The sequence below is a fragment of the Oryctolagus cuniculus genome, chromosome 9 (genome assembly GCF_051225735.1).
Source record: "Oryctolagus cuniculus isolate XC-2025 breed Fujian yellow rabbit chromosome 9, ASM5122573v1, whole genome shotgun sequence".
Classification (NCBI taxonomy): Eukaryota; Metazoa; Chordata; class Mammalia; order Lagomorpha; family Leporidae; genus Oryctolagus; species Oryctolagus cuniculus.
The window spans coordinates 86,497,937-86,515,224 of record NC_142875.1 but is presented as its reverse complement, the minus strand read 5'-3'; the positions used below and the strand labels follow the sequence as shown (position 1 = coordinate 86,515,224).

At 42.0% G+C, this 17,288-nt stretch overlaps 1 protein-coding gene and 1 long non-coding RNA gene across 2 annotated transcripts in view; both read right to left on the bottom strand.

Annotated features, from left to right (window-relative positions):
- Positions 1–17,288, bottom strand: part of LOC149124653 (uncharacterized) — a 65,793-nt gene that overhangs the window by 20,553 nt on the left and 27,952 nt on the right. The gene's annotated exons all lie outside the window — the stretch shown is intronic.
- Positions 950–16,069, bottom strand: LOC100342337 (small ribosomal subunit protein eS4, X isoform-like). Its single transcript, XM_070048336.2, has 2 exons — positions 16,047–16,069; positions 950–2,419 (listed from the first exon to the last, which is right to left on the bottom strand). Exons 1-2 carry the CDS (start codon positions 16,067–16,069, stop codon positions 1,825–1,827), a joined length of 618 nt encoding a protein of 205 aa, XP_069904437.1. The 3' UTR covers positions 950–1,824.

Sequence of the window (17,288 nt, the reverse complement as noted above, 5' to 3'; positions counted from 1 at the left end):
CTCCAGATGGTGAGAAAAGAAAACTCCAGAGCTCAGAGGCAGCTGGAGTCGAAAGCAGTCCTACTAAATGATGTTGTTTCCACGGGAACCTGGGCAAAGATGCACGTACATGCATGGATTGCCCAAAGAGTCCATGGGAGAAAACCCAGCTGTGAGTAAAAACCCCTTACTGAGAAGTCTCTTTTTGGAAGCTTTTGGAGCCCAGGATTTAATCCACACCATTTTGTAGGATCAGTAACTCAGTGGTTAGTGTCAGCCAGTTAACCCACTCTCTAGAGAAACTATCTGAATTGTCATCTTGTGAAATTACAATGACACCATGCAGATGCCTAAAGTAATTTGAGTAGAGAAAATTTCTTAGACTTGGATATAAGAAACACACATACAGTTTTCTGAACTCTGGAACCTAAGTAGAGGTGGTTTAGAAATACTTACAGAGGTAACGAAAGTTTACAGTTTGGCGTTGGTGTCAAGAGAACCTCAAGGCTCTGCAGACTTCTCTATTCCCTTTGTGCTCCTGGAAAGTGTACTGCCTGGCTCATTAATGAATTACTCAACTAGTATGTACCCAGGGATTAAGTGTTACATGAACCAGTCTTTAAATCCCTTCCGGAAAGAGAGAAATTCTACATGATTAAAAAATTGTAGATGAGCTGAGTAGCTAGGGAACAATTCAGTTGAACAGTTATTTTTTATATTTATTTATTTATTTTAATTTTTTTCTCAAAGAAACCTTTTATTTAAAGAATACAAGCTTCATGCATTTCATAAGTACGGTTTTAGTAATGTAGTGACTCTTCACACTATATCCACCCTCCCACCCCTCCTCCACCTCCCTCTCCCATTCCCAGTCCCATTCTCCACTAAGATACATTTTCAATTACCTTTATACACAGAAGACCAACTCTGTACTAAGTAAAGAGTTCAACAATTTGTACACAAACACACCCACCCCCCTACACACACACACAAACCTATTCCTCAACAGTGGAGACAAGGGCTGTTCAAAGTCATTGCATCTTGAAGTTAATTTCATTTTCTTTTTTTTTTTTTAGAAACTTAATTTTAAACAAGCACCCAGAATGATACATCTTCTGTGAGCACTTAGACATAACTATAACTGTGAGACATAAGAATATCCTCTATTTAATAATTTGAAGTCCTTGAGAATGGTTTTTATTATTAATTAAGGAAGCACCTAAGAAAACAAGCAATGGACTTGGACACTTAGGCATAACTAAGACAAGACATAAGAATATCCTCCACTTAATACACTAAAATAAAATAAATCTTTGAGAACAAGTTTTACTATTAACTCTCATAATACAACTCATTGAGAACAGAGGTCCTGCATAGGGAGTTAGTGCACAGTGACTCCTATTGTTAATTTAACAATTAACACTCTAACATATGACGTCAGTGATCACCTGAGGCTCTTGACATGAGCTGCTTAGGCTATGGAAGCTTTTTGAAACCACAAACTCCATCAGTATTTAGACAAGGCCATAAGCAAATTGGAAGTTCTCTCCTCCCTTCAGAGAAAAGTACCTCCTTCTTTGATGACCACTTCTTTCCACTGGGGTCTCACCTACCAAGGTCCTTCATATAGGACATGTTTTTCCAGTATCTTGGCTTTCCATGTCTGAAATGCTCTCGTGGGCTTTTCAGCCAAACCAGAATACCTTAAGACTGATTCTGAGGTCAGAGTGCTACTTAAAGTGACTGTCATTCTCTGAATCTGCTGTATGGACTGCTTCCCATGTTGGACATTCTCTCCTTTTTAATTCTATCTATTATTATATAGCCTGTCACCTAGAGAGCATTTCACCCGCTGCTCTGTCTGGCAGCCCGTCTCCCATCTCTCTCTTCAGCAAAGGTGAGGCAGATTCCCCTTCCTTGATGAAGAGAAGTCCAAGGCTTGTTGCCTTTGCCAGTGAAAATGTTGGCGAGCTGAGTGGCAAAGCTGCTGCCATTGGCGTCATTTATATCAACCACATCAAAAGAACCAGGATGTCTTTCTCTGTTGGTGACCACACCAGTTCTTCCCAGGGTAGCATCTCCAGGCACCATGCACAGGCTATTAGTGTCAGATGTGGTGATGTCAGTCACCTTGCCAGCCTCCAGGTCAGTGGGAATGGTGCCCTTCACCTTGATGAGGGTATGAGGGTAGCCAATGGTAGGAGCATCATGGGTCACGCAATGAAGGATTCCTTTTGTGCCCACTAAGATCTTTCTCACCTTGCACAACTTGTACTTGGCTTCCTCAGGTATAATACAATGAACAGCAAAGTGACCCTTGGTGTCACAGGTCAGGCAGAAATTCTCTCTGATCTTGTCAAAGCTCATGACATCCACAAAACCAGCAGGGTAACATGTACCAGTTTGGACATCCCAAGAAATGGGATAACTTGTTATAAGGCTATATATGCACTAAAGGACTCTTAATGAATTGCTTTAAAAATTTTATAGCACAATTGAAATAAATGGGAGTGCCCATTTCATACCACTGTACTGATCAGTGTCATTTTTGCAAAGTAATGATTACTTGAGGGAAATGGGATCTGCTTGCTTTTTAAATTTTTATTTATTTATTTTACTCATTAGCAAGGCAGGAGACAGAGAGACAGAAAGCTCTCCCATCTGTTGACTCACACACAAATGCCTGCAATAGCCGGGGCTGAGACAGGTGTATTCCAGGAGCCAAGAAACCATTCCAGGTCTCCCATGTGGGAGGCAGGGATGCAACTACTAGAGCCACCATCTGCATTCTCCTTGGGTGCATTAGCAGGAAGCTGGAATTGGAAATAGAGCCAGAACTCAAACCTAGGCACTCCTTTATGGGATGTGGGCATCTCAAACAGTATCTTAACTGCTGCACCAAACGCCCAACCCATCTCCTTGCTCTTATCTACATTGCTATACTACTTGTGAAGGTGACCATTTTCCAACTCATTTTGGCTTTTTCTCAACTGTCTGCATAAAGGACATGCCCCTTGAGATGGACAATATTCACAGAACTGAATTACCACCAGCTAAACCAGACTGAATTCATCTAGCCCAGTGATTTCCCACAAGGTGGAAGTATGTTTGGTTACTGAAACCACTTGGGGAAGGGTACTGGCAGTTAGTGAGTAGGTGCCAGGGATGTTAGATGTCTTCCAACTCATGGGACATTCCTGGATAACAACAAATGTCATACTGAACATTCATATATGTGGAAAATTCATTCATAATGTTCTATATTTAAGACAATTCTCCTTTATATACATGCATGTATTTTTGCATCATTTTGACATACACTGAAATGTCTAGTGTGCAACTATAATGTAGATCAAGGTAAAATTAATACTTTGATTTGTTTGGATATGAGTCAAGAATTGTTCAGCAGCTTAGAAAATTATGCCACTGTTGGTGACTGATTTATGTCAATAGCATTATTGGGACAGGTGTTGTGGTGCAGCAGGTTAAGCTGCTAGCTGCAATGCTGGCATCCCATAATGGAGTGCTGGTTCAAGTCCCAACTGTTCCATTTCTGATCCAGCTCCCTGCTAATATGCCTGGGACGCCATCAGAAAATTGTCTGTGTTCTTGGACCCCTGCCACCCTCATAGGAGACCCAGATGGAGTTCTGGGCTCCTGGCTTCACCCTGGCCTAGCCCATGTTGTTGCAGACTTTTGAGGAGTTCAGCAACAGATGGAAAAAAAATCCCTCTCTCTCTCTCTCTCTCTCTCTGTGTGTGTGTGTGTGTGCGTGTGTCTCTCTCTGCTTCTGCCTTTGCCTCTCTGTAACTCTACCTTTCAAATAATTAATAAATAATATTTTTTAAAAATCAGTACAACATCATTCATTATCAATCTAATTTTGTAGCTGATCATTCACAATGATTCTAAGAACAAGTGCAGGAATCGAAATAATTGGGTAACATGCTCCCTTACATACGGGAGTACCTGTCAGTTTACAACAAGTTTCTTTCTCTCTGACCTTTTTATGTCTTAAAGTTAAGGCAGTGTATTTCAAATTCTATGAGAGGACTTTCAAAAGTTCACAGAAATGGAACTAAAAGATGAATTTATTTTGATAAAAAAATTTTGCAAAGCCAGGCACTCTGATCTGGGATGCACTTGTTCCAGGTGATGCCTTAACCACCTCCAAATTATCTTGACTATGGTAGTCTTCTCCTAAACTGTTGACCTTGCCATACTTAAAAATAATCAAAGCTACATTTCAAAACATACACCAAAATATATAAAATGCAGTCCTAAAGCCCGCATCTTATTTAATTGGGAGCCCTAGGGGTCGGTGCTGTGGTACATGTGGTACCCCATGTGAGCTCCAGTTCAAGTCCTGGCTGCTCCACTACTGATCCAACTCCATTCTACCATGCCTAGGAAAGTACTTGGACCCCTGCCATCCACCTGGGAGACCAATATGGAGTTCCAGACTGCTGGCATCAGCCCTGGACTTTGGGGCCATTTGGGAGAGGGTGGTGAACCAGTGAATGGAAGCGCTCCCTCTCTCTCTCCCTCCATCTTTCCCTGCCTATAATTCTGCCCTTCAAATAAATAAATCTTTTTTAAAATTTGGGAAACCCAAGAGCCATGTTAAGTCAGAAGCATGGCAGAGTGTCCACTCCCTCCATAGGTACCAGTCAACACAGTATGATTGGAGCAAGCAAAACAAGGCATAAGGAAAAGAAAATTGAACCAAATCTATTTGCATATGACATAATGGCAAACCTGCAAAAGCCTTACTACAAAAATCAAAGATAAAATAATTCAAACAATAAAAGAATTTCATAAGATAGCAGGATATAAAATTAACTCACAAAAATCAATAGCATTGACTTTCAGTTTCTCACCTAACATGTAAAGAGGTTAGAATACATCATTTCCAATCTCAAAACAAGGAAAGCAAAGGAGGGAGGGAGGGAGGAGAGAGAGAGAGAGAGAGAGAGAATGAACAAATGAACAAAAGAGAAAGGAAGGAAGGAAGAAAAGAAGGAAGGGAGGGAGGGAAGGAGGGAAGGAGGGAGGGAGGGAGAGAAACTCAACAATTTAAAAACCAACAATTCTTCAATCGATCAGATAATTGAGGTCATGGGGCAAACTGACACCCTGAAAATTAGAGACACAGACAGACACAGACCACCAGTGCCTAATGGAGCAGAAGCCACAATTGAAGCCACATAGGAACACTTACTAGGTAAGTAACAAACTGCTGGAGACTAAGTGAGGACTGGCTTGAGAGATAAAACTCTGGAAAGCACACTTGCAGTGTGCCCACACTTATCTGAGTTCTACCCTCAAAGCTCTCAGGGGAAGGAAGAAAGGAACTGTTTTGAAGTAAGCCCAGGGGCTGATGCTGTGGTGTAGTAGGTAAAGCCTCAGCCTGCAGTGCCAGCATCCTATGGTTCAAGTCCCAGCTGCTCCACTTCCCATCCAGCTTTCTGCTATGGCCTAGGAAAGCAGTGGAAGATGATCATCTTCACAAGGGCGTATTCAGAGCAGCAGAGCATGGGAGCCAAGACTGAACAGGTGAGTTCAGGCTGGTAGAGGAGCAGTTTGAATTCTTATAGGATAGCCAAGTGGTCCTGTCGGACTGGACATGGAAAAATGTTACACAGCAGTCCCCCCCGTCCATAAATACAGAGAGAAGACATTTATAAATGAAAATAAAAAACACTTGAAAGAAAAATCGTGGAGACTCACCTAAGAAAGCAATATGAAGGCCAGAAGGGGGGAAAAAAAGGAAGAGGCAATACAGAAAATATCAAGGAAATTATTGTTCATTTGTAAACTTCTTTGTGCAGGTTTAGGAGAGATGATAAAAAGGTGTATCCTGGTAAAACTGGACACTTTCAAGTTTAAAAATAAATTTCACATGTTTCTAAACCAAAAGAGCAAGTTACTTATGGGGGAAATGAAATCAACTGGCATTGGACTTTGCATATCCAGTGCAGCATGAGAAACTAGTGTAGTCATAGAATAATGTTTACAGAATACTGAGAAAAGAGCTAGGACCCAAGAACACAAAGCCTGGTAAGATATTTTCCATGCGTTACAGTGCAAGAAAAACACCTGTTATGATGCAAGGATTCAGAGGTCATCATTCACATAGCCCACCTAGGGAGAAGGTTCCAGAAAAGGCCCTGTCAGGAATAACAAGGAAGAGGAGTGGGACTGAGGAGCAGAGGAAGAAGAAATATGTAAAGGAAGCAAACAGAAAAGGAGTTTATGGTAAGCAGAGAATTTTGCAATATGTGGTTAATCTAGACAGCAAATAACAGACTGGGAATGTGAACTGTAAACACTAGAGATCCTTGAAATAGGAGAACTTCTGTGATAGGGCCAAGTAATCAGCTGCAACTAAAAATACTCTTTATGTCAACAACATCTAGGAATTGGGAATGGGCTGAGCATACTGTAAGAGCTGATAGCATCCAAAGCGTCCTTCTAGTGGGAGATGTGGACACTGGGGATGGAGAGCATAGCGGAGCAGTGGTGTCAGGCACTTCATCTTGAGTAAGAGAATAGCAGTTTGCATTCAAGGACAATAATTAGGAATGGGCAAATGGGATGGAAAAGTGTGATAAAGTATCCAAAAGAGCATGAGGGAGGGAAGAGAAGGGAAAGGAACTGAATCAATGCCCCCAAATCATAAAGCAAATCACAAAGTAAAAGAAGGAAATTAAAAAACAAAGTAGAGGTAGCAGGTGAAGGTCAAGGACAATCAGTTGGGAAAAGAAGAAAGGAAACTCGGGCCAGTGCCTTGGCTCAATAGGCTAATCTATTCCACCTTGCGGCGCCGGCACACCGGGTTCTAGTTCGGGTCCAGGCGCCGGATTCTGTCCCGGTTGTCCCTCTTCCAGTCCAGCTCTCTGCTGTGGCCAGGGAGTGCAGTGGAGGATGGCCCAAGTCCTTGGGCCCAGCACCCGCATGGGAGACCAGGAGAAGCACCTGGCTCCTGGCTTCGGATCAGCGCGATGCCCTGGCCGCGGCAGCCATTGGAGGGTGAACCAACAGCAAAAGGAAGACCTTTCTCTCTGTCTCTCTCTCACTGTCCACTCTGCCTGTCAAAAATAAAAAAATAAAACCTCGGTTATATGTTGTTTATAAGAAATGTACAGGGTAAGCATTTGGCCCAGTGATTAAGACACTACTTGGAACACTCCATATTGGGGTGCCTGGGTTTGAGTTCTGGCTCTGTTTCCCATTCCAGTTTCTTGTTAATGCATACATACCCTGAGGGGCAGCAGGGTAGGATTCAAGTACTTGAATTTCTGCCACCCAGATGGGAGTCCCAGATTGAGTTCCAGCCTTCTACCAGCCCAGTCCCCACTGTTGTGGACATTTGGGAAGTAAACTAGAGAATGAGATAAAATCTTTCTCTCTCTCTCTCTCTCTCTCTCTCTCTCTCTCCCTCTCCCTCTCCCTCTCCCTCTCCCTCTTCCTCTCCCTCCCTCCCTCTTCATTTCAAATAAATAAGACTTCTTAAAAAAGAAACACACAAAGCAAGGGTGAAGGTCAAAAATCAAATGGTGGCCAAAAAGATAAATGTAAACTTTTTATAAGGCAAGAGAATACAAAATGTTGATGGAAGAAATCAAAGATCCTAAATAGAGACAAACAGTGTTCATGTATTAGAAGATCAAGCACAACAAAAATATTAATTATCTCATATCAAATTATTTAACACAGTTCTTATTGAAATGCCATCAAGCTCTCTTGAGAAATGGACAAGCTCACTCTAAAATTTATATGGAGAATGAGGAATCAAAGTAGCTAAAATAATTCTGAGAATGAATAACTAAGTGGGAGGAGTAACTCTCCTAGATTTCAAGATGGACTCCACAGCTGCCTCACTCAAGACAGAGTGCCATCAGTGGAAGTGAGAGACAGCGACCAACAGAATGGAGTAGAGAACTAGAAATAGAGTGGCACAGAGACAACCATGGCTTTTTCACAAAGATGCACAAGCAATTAAACAAGAAAAAGTTAGTCTTTAATGGTGTTGAAACAATTAGATACTCATAAGCAAAATGAAACAGGACCAAAATTTCACATCTTACACAAAAATATCAACTCAAAATAAATTGTAGACCTAAGTGTAAAATCGAAAATATTTTAGAAAAAATTTCAGGAGAAAATCTTTGGGACTAAGGGCTTCACAGAGTGCTCTTAGACTTGACATCAAAAGCATAATCACAGGAAAAAAAAAAAAAAAAACACTGATGGAAGGAGCCAAGATGGCAGAATAGGGAAAAGATATACTGACTTTGATGATGAAAAAATAACAGAAGAAAAGAAGAGGAATGGCATTCCTGGGGGAAAGTTGGAGAGTAGTTTGCAGTGGAAATTCTACAGAGAAAAGAGATGCCAAAGAACAGTAGGGATACAGTCATGCAGCAGCAGATGGAATGGTACCGGTGACTTTTGCAGCCAGAGACTGGAGGAGACACCATCTTCTTGGAGCAAGGTGAGAGAAACCTGCAGCAGCCTATACCACTGGTGTTATTGCTTAAGGGAGAACCTCACAGACCCCACTGACTTTGAATCCAGCCTGGAATGCCAGTGTGAGGCAAGGTGCCCGCCTAACTCTGGGAAGGGAGAGCACATTGCTTTCTTCAAATCCTCCCCCAAGGACACCCAGTTACTAGCAGGAAGGGAATCCATCTTAAAAAGGCAAGTAGAAGCTGCTGCAGCCCATGCTACAGGGGATTTTGTCAGAGGGATAAATCTGCAGTCCCCATTGACTTTGTGGCTTGGAGGGTTGGCAGGGGACAGGATGCCTGCTTAGCCCTGTGAAGCACTCCTCTCCCCTCACTCTATCAAGGTGTCCAGACTTGACTTACCAAGGCATAGCACCAACCAACTAATATAGAGTGGGCTCCTGGGACTGCAAGTGGATCCCCTGCTCCTTATGACTGTGGGAGTCCCATGAACTATGACCATGGGAATTCAGTGACTGTCTGATAGGGCTTGTGGTGTGGCTGGGTCTTTGGGGAATCACTGCTTCTGGCTTCAGAGGTCCAGATTTTTCTGAATGCCAGGAGTGGGTCATCACAGAAGGTTCCATGCTCACACTGAGGAACACACAGATAACTTTGTACAGTTCACGTGCCTGCGTGGGTGGGGTGTGCAACATTGTAGGCTTGCCCTGTGCAGGTGGTGCACCTTGGCAGAGGGGCAGTGAAGCTGTGATCATGCCAGCCTACCCAGTCATATCCTCCCCTGCTGACGACAGAGATCTTTCGTGCCTAATTTGGGTGTCACTCTAGATTCTTGCCATACCCTCAGGCACTGGCCTGAGCACCCTGGCCCACCCTCAACACATGCTTCTGGATATCCACTGAAGGACCAAACACTCCACTAAGCCACAGAGGTATAGTTCAAAGGAAGAAGCCCTCAGAGGAGAAAACCAACAGGTGTTTCCAAAAAGTGCCTAAAAATAAATGTAGATATGCAGGAACTACAAACAAGGAAGACAATATGACTCCCCAAAAGGAACACAACAACACTTCAATATGAGAATTTGGAGATGAAGAGATTGATTAAATGTCTGAAAAGGAATTCAGAAGAACGATCATAAGACTACGCAAAAACACAGAGAAACATATGCATGAGTTTTAAAAAATCCATACATGACATGTATGAGACATTCTGCCAGGAGATAGAGACATTGAAAAGAACTCAAACTGAAATATTGAAAATGAAGAATTCAATATGTCAAATAGGAAATACCTTAACTATGGACTTGATGAGGCAGAGAAAAAATATCTGAGCTAGAAAACAGATCCTTGGAAATATCTCAATCACATGGAAAAAAGAAAAACTGAAAATGGTGTTTAAGACTTATGGGATACTATCAAATGACCAAACATACGTGTCTTAGGAGTTACTGATGGTGTGGAAAAAGAGAATGGATTAAAAGAATGACTCAGTGAAATGAAAGCAGAAAAATTTATTTATTTGGAGAAAGATAGGGACATCCAAGAATAGGAAATGTGGGAGGCAGGGCCCGCCTCCCACAGCCTGGCGCTGAGAGGGAGTAAATAAATTGTACACAGCTGCTTCATCAATTTGACTAAGAAGCTGCAGGAGCTGATCCTACCTCTGATTGGAAGAGAACGGCGTGCTCTGCACATGGACAGCAGAGCACAGATTGGTGGGAGAGGACTATAAAAGGGGAAGAGAGACGGCACGGTGGGGGGGGGGGGGTTGGTTGGAGAATTGGTTGGAGAGCTCGCTGGGGAGTTTGTTATCTCATTCTTTCTTTCTTCTCTTTACTTGTTCTTGCTTTACTGTAGAAAAAACCGACTGAAAGGGAATAACAGCGTCCGGTCTGGTGCCGCTCCTCCGCGAGCGGAGGAGCGACAGGAAACACATAAAACTCCTAATAGATATGATCAGAAAAGATCTTCAATACTATATGTTATAGTCAAACTTTCAAAAGTAAAACAAAGATTCTAAAATGTGCGTAAGAGAAATGCCAGATTACCTTAAGAGGATTTCCAATTATACTGACAGCTGAATTTGCATCAGAAATCCTATAGACTAGAATAGAGACATAGTCCAAATCCTAAAAGAAAAAAAAAAGAACTGTCAAACTAGAATACTGTAACCAACAATGTTCTCATTTTTAAATGAAGATTAAATAAAGACCTTTCAAAACAAATGGAAATTGAAAGAAATTGTCACCCCTCATCCGGCCTTACAAATGATATTTAAGGATGTGCTACATACAGAACAGAGAAAGATAGTTATCATTGCGAAAGAATATGAAGGCAGAAAATCTCCTAGTAAAATTACAAAGGAAATCCAAAGCAAACACTAGGAATATTTTTGGAAAAAAAGAAGAATAAAGTCATTACTTATCAGTGATAATCTTGAATGTCAATGGCTTAATTCTCCAATTAAATGATACAGACTGGAAGAATGGATTCAAAAATAAGACCTACCTATATGTTGCCTGCCAGAAACACATCTCACCAATGAAGATACACACAACTGAAAGTGAAACAATGGGAAAAGATATCCCATGCTAACAGGAAGCAAAAAGGAGCAAGTGTAATCATTCTAATACCAGACAAAATAGACTTTAACACAAAAACTGTTAAAAGAGACAAAGATGGGCATTATGTAATGACTAAGGGGATCAGTTCAACAGGAAGATGTGATTATACTAAATGTATATGCACCCAATGCCTGAGCACCTGGCTATTTAAAACAAGTGTTAATGTATCTAAAGGGAGACATAGTCTCCAATACAATAATAGTGGGGGCTTCAACACCCCACTTTCATCAATGGACAGATGAACTAAACAACAAATCAACAAACTCAGAGCTAATCTACACCATGGACCAAATGGACCTAACTGATATCCACAGAACATTGCATCCTGCAGTTGAAGAATACACATTATTTTCATCAATACATGGAACTTCCTCTAGGATAGACCATTTGCTAGGCCATGAAGCAAGTCTCAGCAAATTCAAAAATATTGAAATCATACCATGTATCTTTTCTGACCACAATAGAATAAAGCTAGAAACTAACAACTTTAGAAAATATGCAAACACAATGGAGTCTGAACAACATGCTCCTGAATGAACAGTAGGTCATACAGGAAATCAAAAGGGAAATCAGAAAATTTCTAGAAATGAATGAAAATGACAACACAACATATCAAAATGTATGGCATACATCAAAAGCAGTCTTAAGTGGAAAGTGTATGGTAATTAGTGCCTATATCAAGAAATTGGAAAGGCATCAAACAAATGATCTAACAGTGCATCCCAAGAACCTAGAAAAACAAGAACAAACCAAACCCACAATTAGTAGGAGGAAAGAAATAATTAAAATTAGAGAAGAGATAAACAAAATTGAAACCAAAAAAAATGATACAAAAGATCAGTGAAATGAAAAGCTAGTTTTCTGAAAAAATAAACAAAATTTATACACCCTCTTTTTACCAATTAATGTGATGTTAGCTATGGGGGGAAGTGTATAACCTTTATCATGTTGAGGAAATTTCCTTCTATTCCTAGTTTTCATATTGTTTTTACCATGAAGCAATGTTATAGTTTGTCAAATACCAGTTCTTCACCAACTGAGATGATCATAAAGGCTTTATCCTTCATTAATTAAAATTAGTCTATTTTACATTGATCAATTTTCAAGTTGAGCCATCCTCGCATTACTAAAATAAAACTCAAATGTTGTATAATTGGATTATGTTTATGACTTTGGTTTGGTGGTATTTTTGGAGGCTTTTGCATCAATATTCATTAGGCAATCATCAGCCTGCAGATTTCTTGTCTTGTAGTGAATGTGCCTGGCTTTTGGTATCAGGATAACACTGATCTCATAGAATGAATCAGAGTCACTTCTCTTCAATTATTTGGAAGAGTTTGAGAAGGATGACTGATGTTAGCTCCTCTTCAAATGCCTGGTAGAATTCATCAGTAAAGCCATTTGGTCTAAGCCTTCTTTTGTTGGGTGCATTTTGATAACCGATTTAATCTTCTCACTACTTAGATGTCTATCCAGGTTTGATGTTTCTTCCTGATTCAATCTGGAGTGCCTCTGTGTTTCTAGGAAATTGGCCATTTCAGCTAGCTCATCCAATTTCTTTTTTTTTTCCCCTGAAAAGTTCTCACTTATGAATGCATATGAAATAAAGACCTTCCATAACAAAAAGAAACTGAAAGAATTTGTCACCACTCATCCAATCTACAAAGAAGACATCACAAGGGAAGTTAGAAAACATTTTTTCTTATGTGTTATGAGTTGTGATTAACAGCAAAGGGCTTTTCCAGTCATTACATTTATAAGGTACTCCCCTGTGTGAGTTCTCTGATGCATTATGGGTTGTGATTTATTGCCAAAGGCTTTTCCACTATCATTACATTTATGAGGTTTCTCACCTGTGTGAATTCTGTGAATGTTTGATGAGGTGTGACTTACACAGATAGGCTTTTCCAAGCCATTGCATTCATAAGGTTTCTCTCCTGTGTGAATTCTCTGATGCATTACAAGGTTTGACTTATAGACACAGCTTTTCCACAGTCATTACGTTCATGAGATTTCTCCCCTATCCAATTTTCTTTTTGTGCAATTGTTCACAATCCCCTTCTATAATAATTTTATTTTATTTATTTATTTATTTATTTATTGACAGGCAGAGTGGATAGTGAGAGAGAGAGAGACAGAGAGAAAGGTTTTCCTTTTGCTGTTGGTTCACCCTCCAATGGCCGCCATGGCTGGCGCGCTGTGGCTCAATAGGCTAATAAAGTCAAATAATTAATAAAAATATGCTGGCCAGCGCCGCAGCTCAATAGGCTAATCCTCCACCTAGCGGTGCCGGCACACTGGGTTCTAGTCCCGGTCGGGGCACCGGATTCTGTCCCGGTTGCCCCTCTTCCAGGCCAGCTCTCTGCTGTGGCCAGGGAGTGCAGTGGAGGATGGCCCAAGTGCTTGGGCCCTGCACCCCATGGGAGACCAGGAGAAGCACCTGGCTCCTGCCTTCGGATCAGCGCGGTGCGCCGGCCGCAGCAGCCATTGGAGGGTGAACCAACGGAAAAAGGAAGACCTTTCTCACTGTCTCTCTCTCTCACTATCCACTCTGCCTGTCCAAAAAAAAAAAAAAAAAACAAAACAAAACACTATATAATGCTTATTTTTGTAGAACTATATATGTTTTCAATTCAAGTAATTTTGACTCTTTTTTAGATTCATTTATTTATTTGAAAGGCAGAATTACAGAAAGGCGAGGCAGAGAGAGAGAGAAGGAGAGAGAGAGAGACAGAGGTCTTCCATCCACTGGTTCACTCCCCAAATGCCTGCAATGTGCCAATCCGAAGCCAGGAGCCAGGAGCATCCTCCAGGTTTCCCACGCAGGTACAGGGGCCCAAGGACTTGGGCCATCTTCTACTGCTATCCCAGGCCATAGTAGAGAGCTGGATAGGAAGTGGAGCAGCCGGGTCTTAAACTATCGCCCATATGGGATGCCTGTGCTTCAGGCCAAGGCATTAACCTTTGTGTGGCACAGCGCCAGCCCCGTTTTTTGTTTTTTAATGTAAATATATACAGCTGTGAATTTCCCCACTTAGCACTGCTTTTTTCTGTTTCCCCTAAGTTTTTGGATATTGTGTTTCCATTTTCATTCCTCTGTAAATGTTTTCTAACTTCCCTGGTAATGCCTTCTTTGCATTATTGGTTGTTTAAGAATGTGTTAATTTCCACAAATTCATGAATTTTCCTATTTCCTTTCTGTTATTAATTTCTAACATCATCCCTTTGTGAGCCTAGAAGATACTTTCTGTGATATCTACCTTTTAAAATCTATTAAGGGAAGGGCCCAGAGCTGTGGCATAGCAGGTTAAGCCACTGCCTGCAATGCCGGCATTCCATACTGATGCCAGTTCATGTACCCACTGCTCCACTTCTGATCCAGCTCTCTGGTAATGCACCTGGGAAAGCAGCAGAAGATGGACCAAGTGCTCGGGCCCCTGCGCCTATGTGGGAGACCTGGAAGAAGCTCCTGGCTCCTGGCTTTGGCTTGGCCCAGCCCTGGCCTTTGGGGCCATTTAGGGAATGAACTAGAGGATGGAAGATTCTCTCTCTCTGTCTCTGTGTGTGTGTGTGTGTGTGTGTGTGTAAAACTATGCCTTTCAAATAGATAAAATAAAACTTAAAAATCTGTATTGAGGGGTCGGCATTGTGCTGCAGTGTTTAATTTGCCACTTATGATGCTGGCATCCCAAATCAGAGCGACTGACCTCTGGCATCCCATACCAGAGCTATGCACCTCAGAAGGCAGTGGAGGATAGCCCAAGTTTGCCACGCACATGAGAGAGACCCAGAGGGAGTTCCAGGTTCCTGACTTCAGCCTCGCTCAGCCCCAGCCATTGCAGCCATCTGGGGAATGAACAAGCAGATAGAAGCTGTCTCTCCCTCTGTCTCTGTTAACTGTGCCATTCAGATTCATAATAAATATATTTTTAAAAGATAATGATTCAGGAGCTTGCGTTGTGACCAAGCTGATTAAGCCACTGTCTGTGACACCAGCATCTCATATGGATCTGTCTCTCCCTATCGCTCTACCTTTTAAATAAATAAATAAATCTTTTTTAAAAAGAATTCAAAGTGAAGCATAAAAATATGCAAGGATATAGGGTTTATTTAAAGCACAAGAAAATTATAGGCAAGCTCAAGAGATAGAGAGGAGGAGCAAAGAGCCAAAACACAAAAAGGAACCAAACGAGGGAAAAAAAATTCTTCACAAAGAAAACACCCCCCACAGAGGAAAGAAACCCAACAACAAAGTTAAGCCATCCCTTTATACCTTCCAAAGGCACAGGGGGTGGGGCCTGGGTGGGGCCTGATTACAAACTCAAAAGCGGAGGACAGGGTGGGGTGGGGCATGGCAGGGCTTCAGTCCCACCCATTTAAGGTCACTGTCATTCTAAGAAATCCTACAGAGAGGTCTTGCCTGTGCTTTCACCAACTTCCCCAATGTAGCATCTTTCAAGTTCATCACACAACACCTCCACTAGGACACACACCTTGATAAGGTGCATTGAACTTGCTCAGGTTCCCCCAGCTTTGTCTATACTCATCTTCTAGGTGTGTAAATGTTCTATGTAATTGTATCATGTGCATTTGTGTCTCTGACAACACAGTCAAGGCACAGAGCAGTTCCCAGCCCACAAGGATTCCTCCTGCTGCCTTTGTATAACCCACTGACCTCCTTCCCATCCCTAACTGCCCACCACAAATCTGTTCCTATTTCTACGATTTTATTTCAGAGACGTCCTAGAAATGGAGTCACGTGGGTGAGCTGCGGGTTGTGCTGTTTGTCTCATCTTGCACACCTTGCTGATTTTCCATCCAGTAGTTCCAACAGTGGCTGAAGCCACAGCTGTGCACTTGGGAAGCTGCTCCTTCAGCTCTGTCAGTGATGCTTCGAGTAGGTTAAGGCTCTGTTGTTCGCTGCATAGACATTCAGGATTGTTGTGTCTTCCTGGTGGATGGGTCCTTTTACCTTTGTGCCATATCCTTATTCATCTCTAGTTATTTTTTCTGCTATAAAATCTCCCTGACCTGATGTTGACAGTATAATACCTTCTTTATTATTCCTTTTTCTTTTAAATCAATGTGCACAGGGTATGTATTTTTCCAACCTTTACTTTTGACCTAATTACATTGCTGAATTCGAACTGTATTTCTTTTTTTTTTTTTAAGATGCATTTATTTATTTGAAAGTCAGAGTTACACAGAGGAGAGGCACAGAGAGAGAGAGAGAGAGAGAGAGTTGTTTTCCATCCAATGGTTCACTCTCCAAATGGCTGCAACGGCTGAAGCTGTGCCGATTCGAAACCAGGAGCCAGGGGTTTCTTCCAGGTCTCCCACATGGGTGCAGGGGCCCAAGGACTTGGGCCATCTTTTACTGCTATCCCAGGCCATAGCAGAGAGCTGGATAGGAAGTGGAGCAGCCGGGTCTCAAACCAGCACCTGTATGGGATGCTGGCACTGCAGACCAGGGTGTTAACCCGCTGTGTCACAGCACCGGCTCCTGAACTGTATTTCTTTCAAGCTTCCCCCCCTCCCTCCTTCAGGGCAAACAGGCAAACTTTTTATTAGCAACGAAATGATTTATGGCACACATCACCTGCAATCACAATTATAATTTGGCACATCCAGGGGTGAAAACATTACACATTTATAAAAAATAGGCCTTTGGTTTTTTCCCACCCTGCAAGACTTTTGTAGTCTCTACCCCCACTCTCTCAAGATACATTTTTTAAAGACTTGTTTGTTTATTTATTTATTTATTTATTTAAAAATCAGAGTTATAGAGAGAGAGACAGAGAGAGAAAGAGAACTCTTCCATCCTCTGGTCCACTGCCCAAATGGCTGCAATGGCCAATGCTGGGCCAGGCTGAAGCCAGCAGCCAGGAGGAGTCTCATTTGAGTCTCCCATGTGGGTGCAGGGCCCCAAGCACTTGGGCCATCTTCCACTGCGTTCCCAGGCACATTTGTGGGAAGCTGGATCAGAAATGGAACAGCCAAGACTCAAACCAATGCCCATGTGGGATGTCTGCCTCGTGTGTGGTGGTTGCACTCACTATATCACGAGGGCCCCTCAAGATACATTTTTCATCCCTTGAACTGTATTAAAATTACAAACAAAGGGCCAGTGCTGTGGCATAGTAAGCTAAGCCTCCTCCTGGGTGCCTGTTTGAGTCCTGGCTGCTCCTCTTCCAATCCAGCTCTCTGCTGATAG

Coding starts and splice junctions, on each gene's coding strand:
- LOC100342337 (XM_070048336.2), bottom strand. CDS start 16,069: ATGAATAAGGATATGGCACAAAG. Junction 2,420..16,046: donor AATAAGGATATGGCACAAAG/GTAAAAGGACCC, acceptor GTGCATATATAG/CCTTATAACAAGTTATCCCA.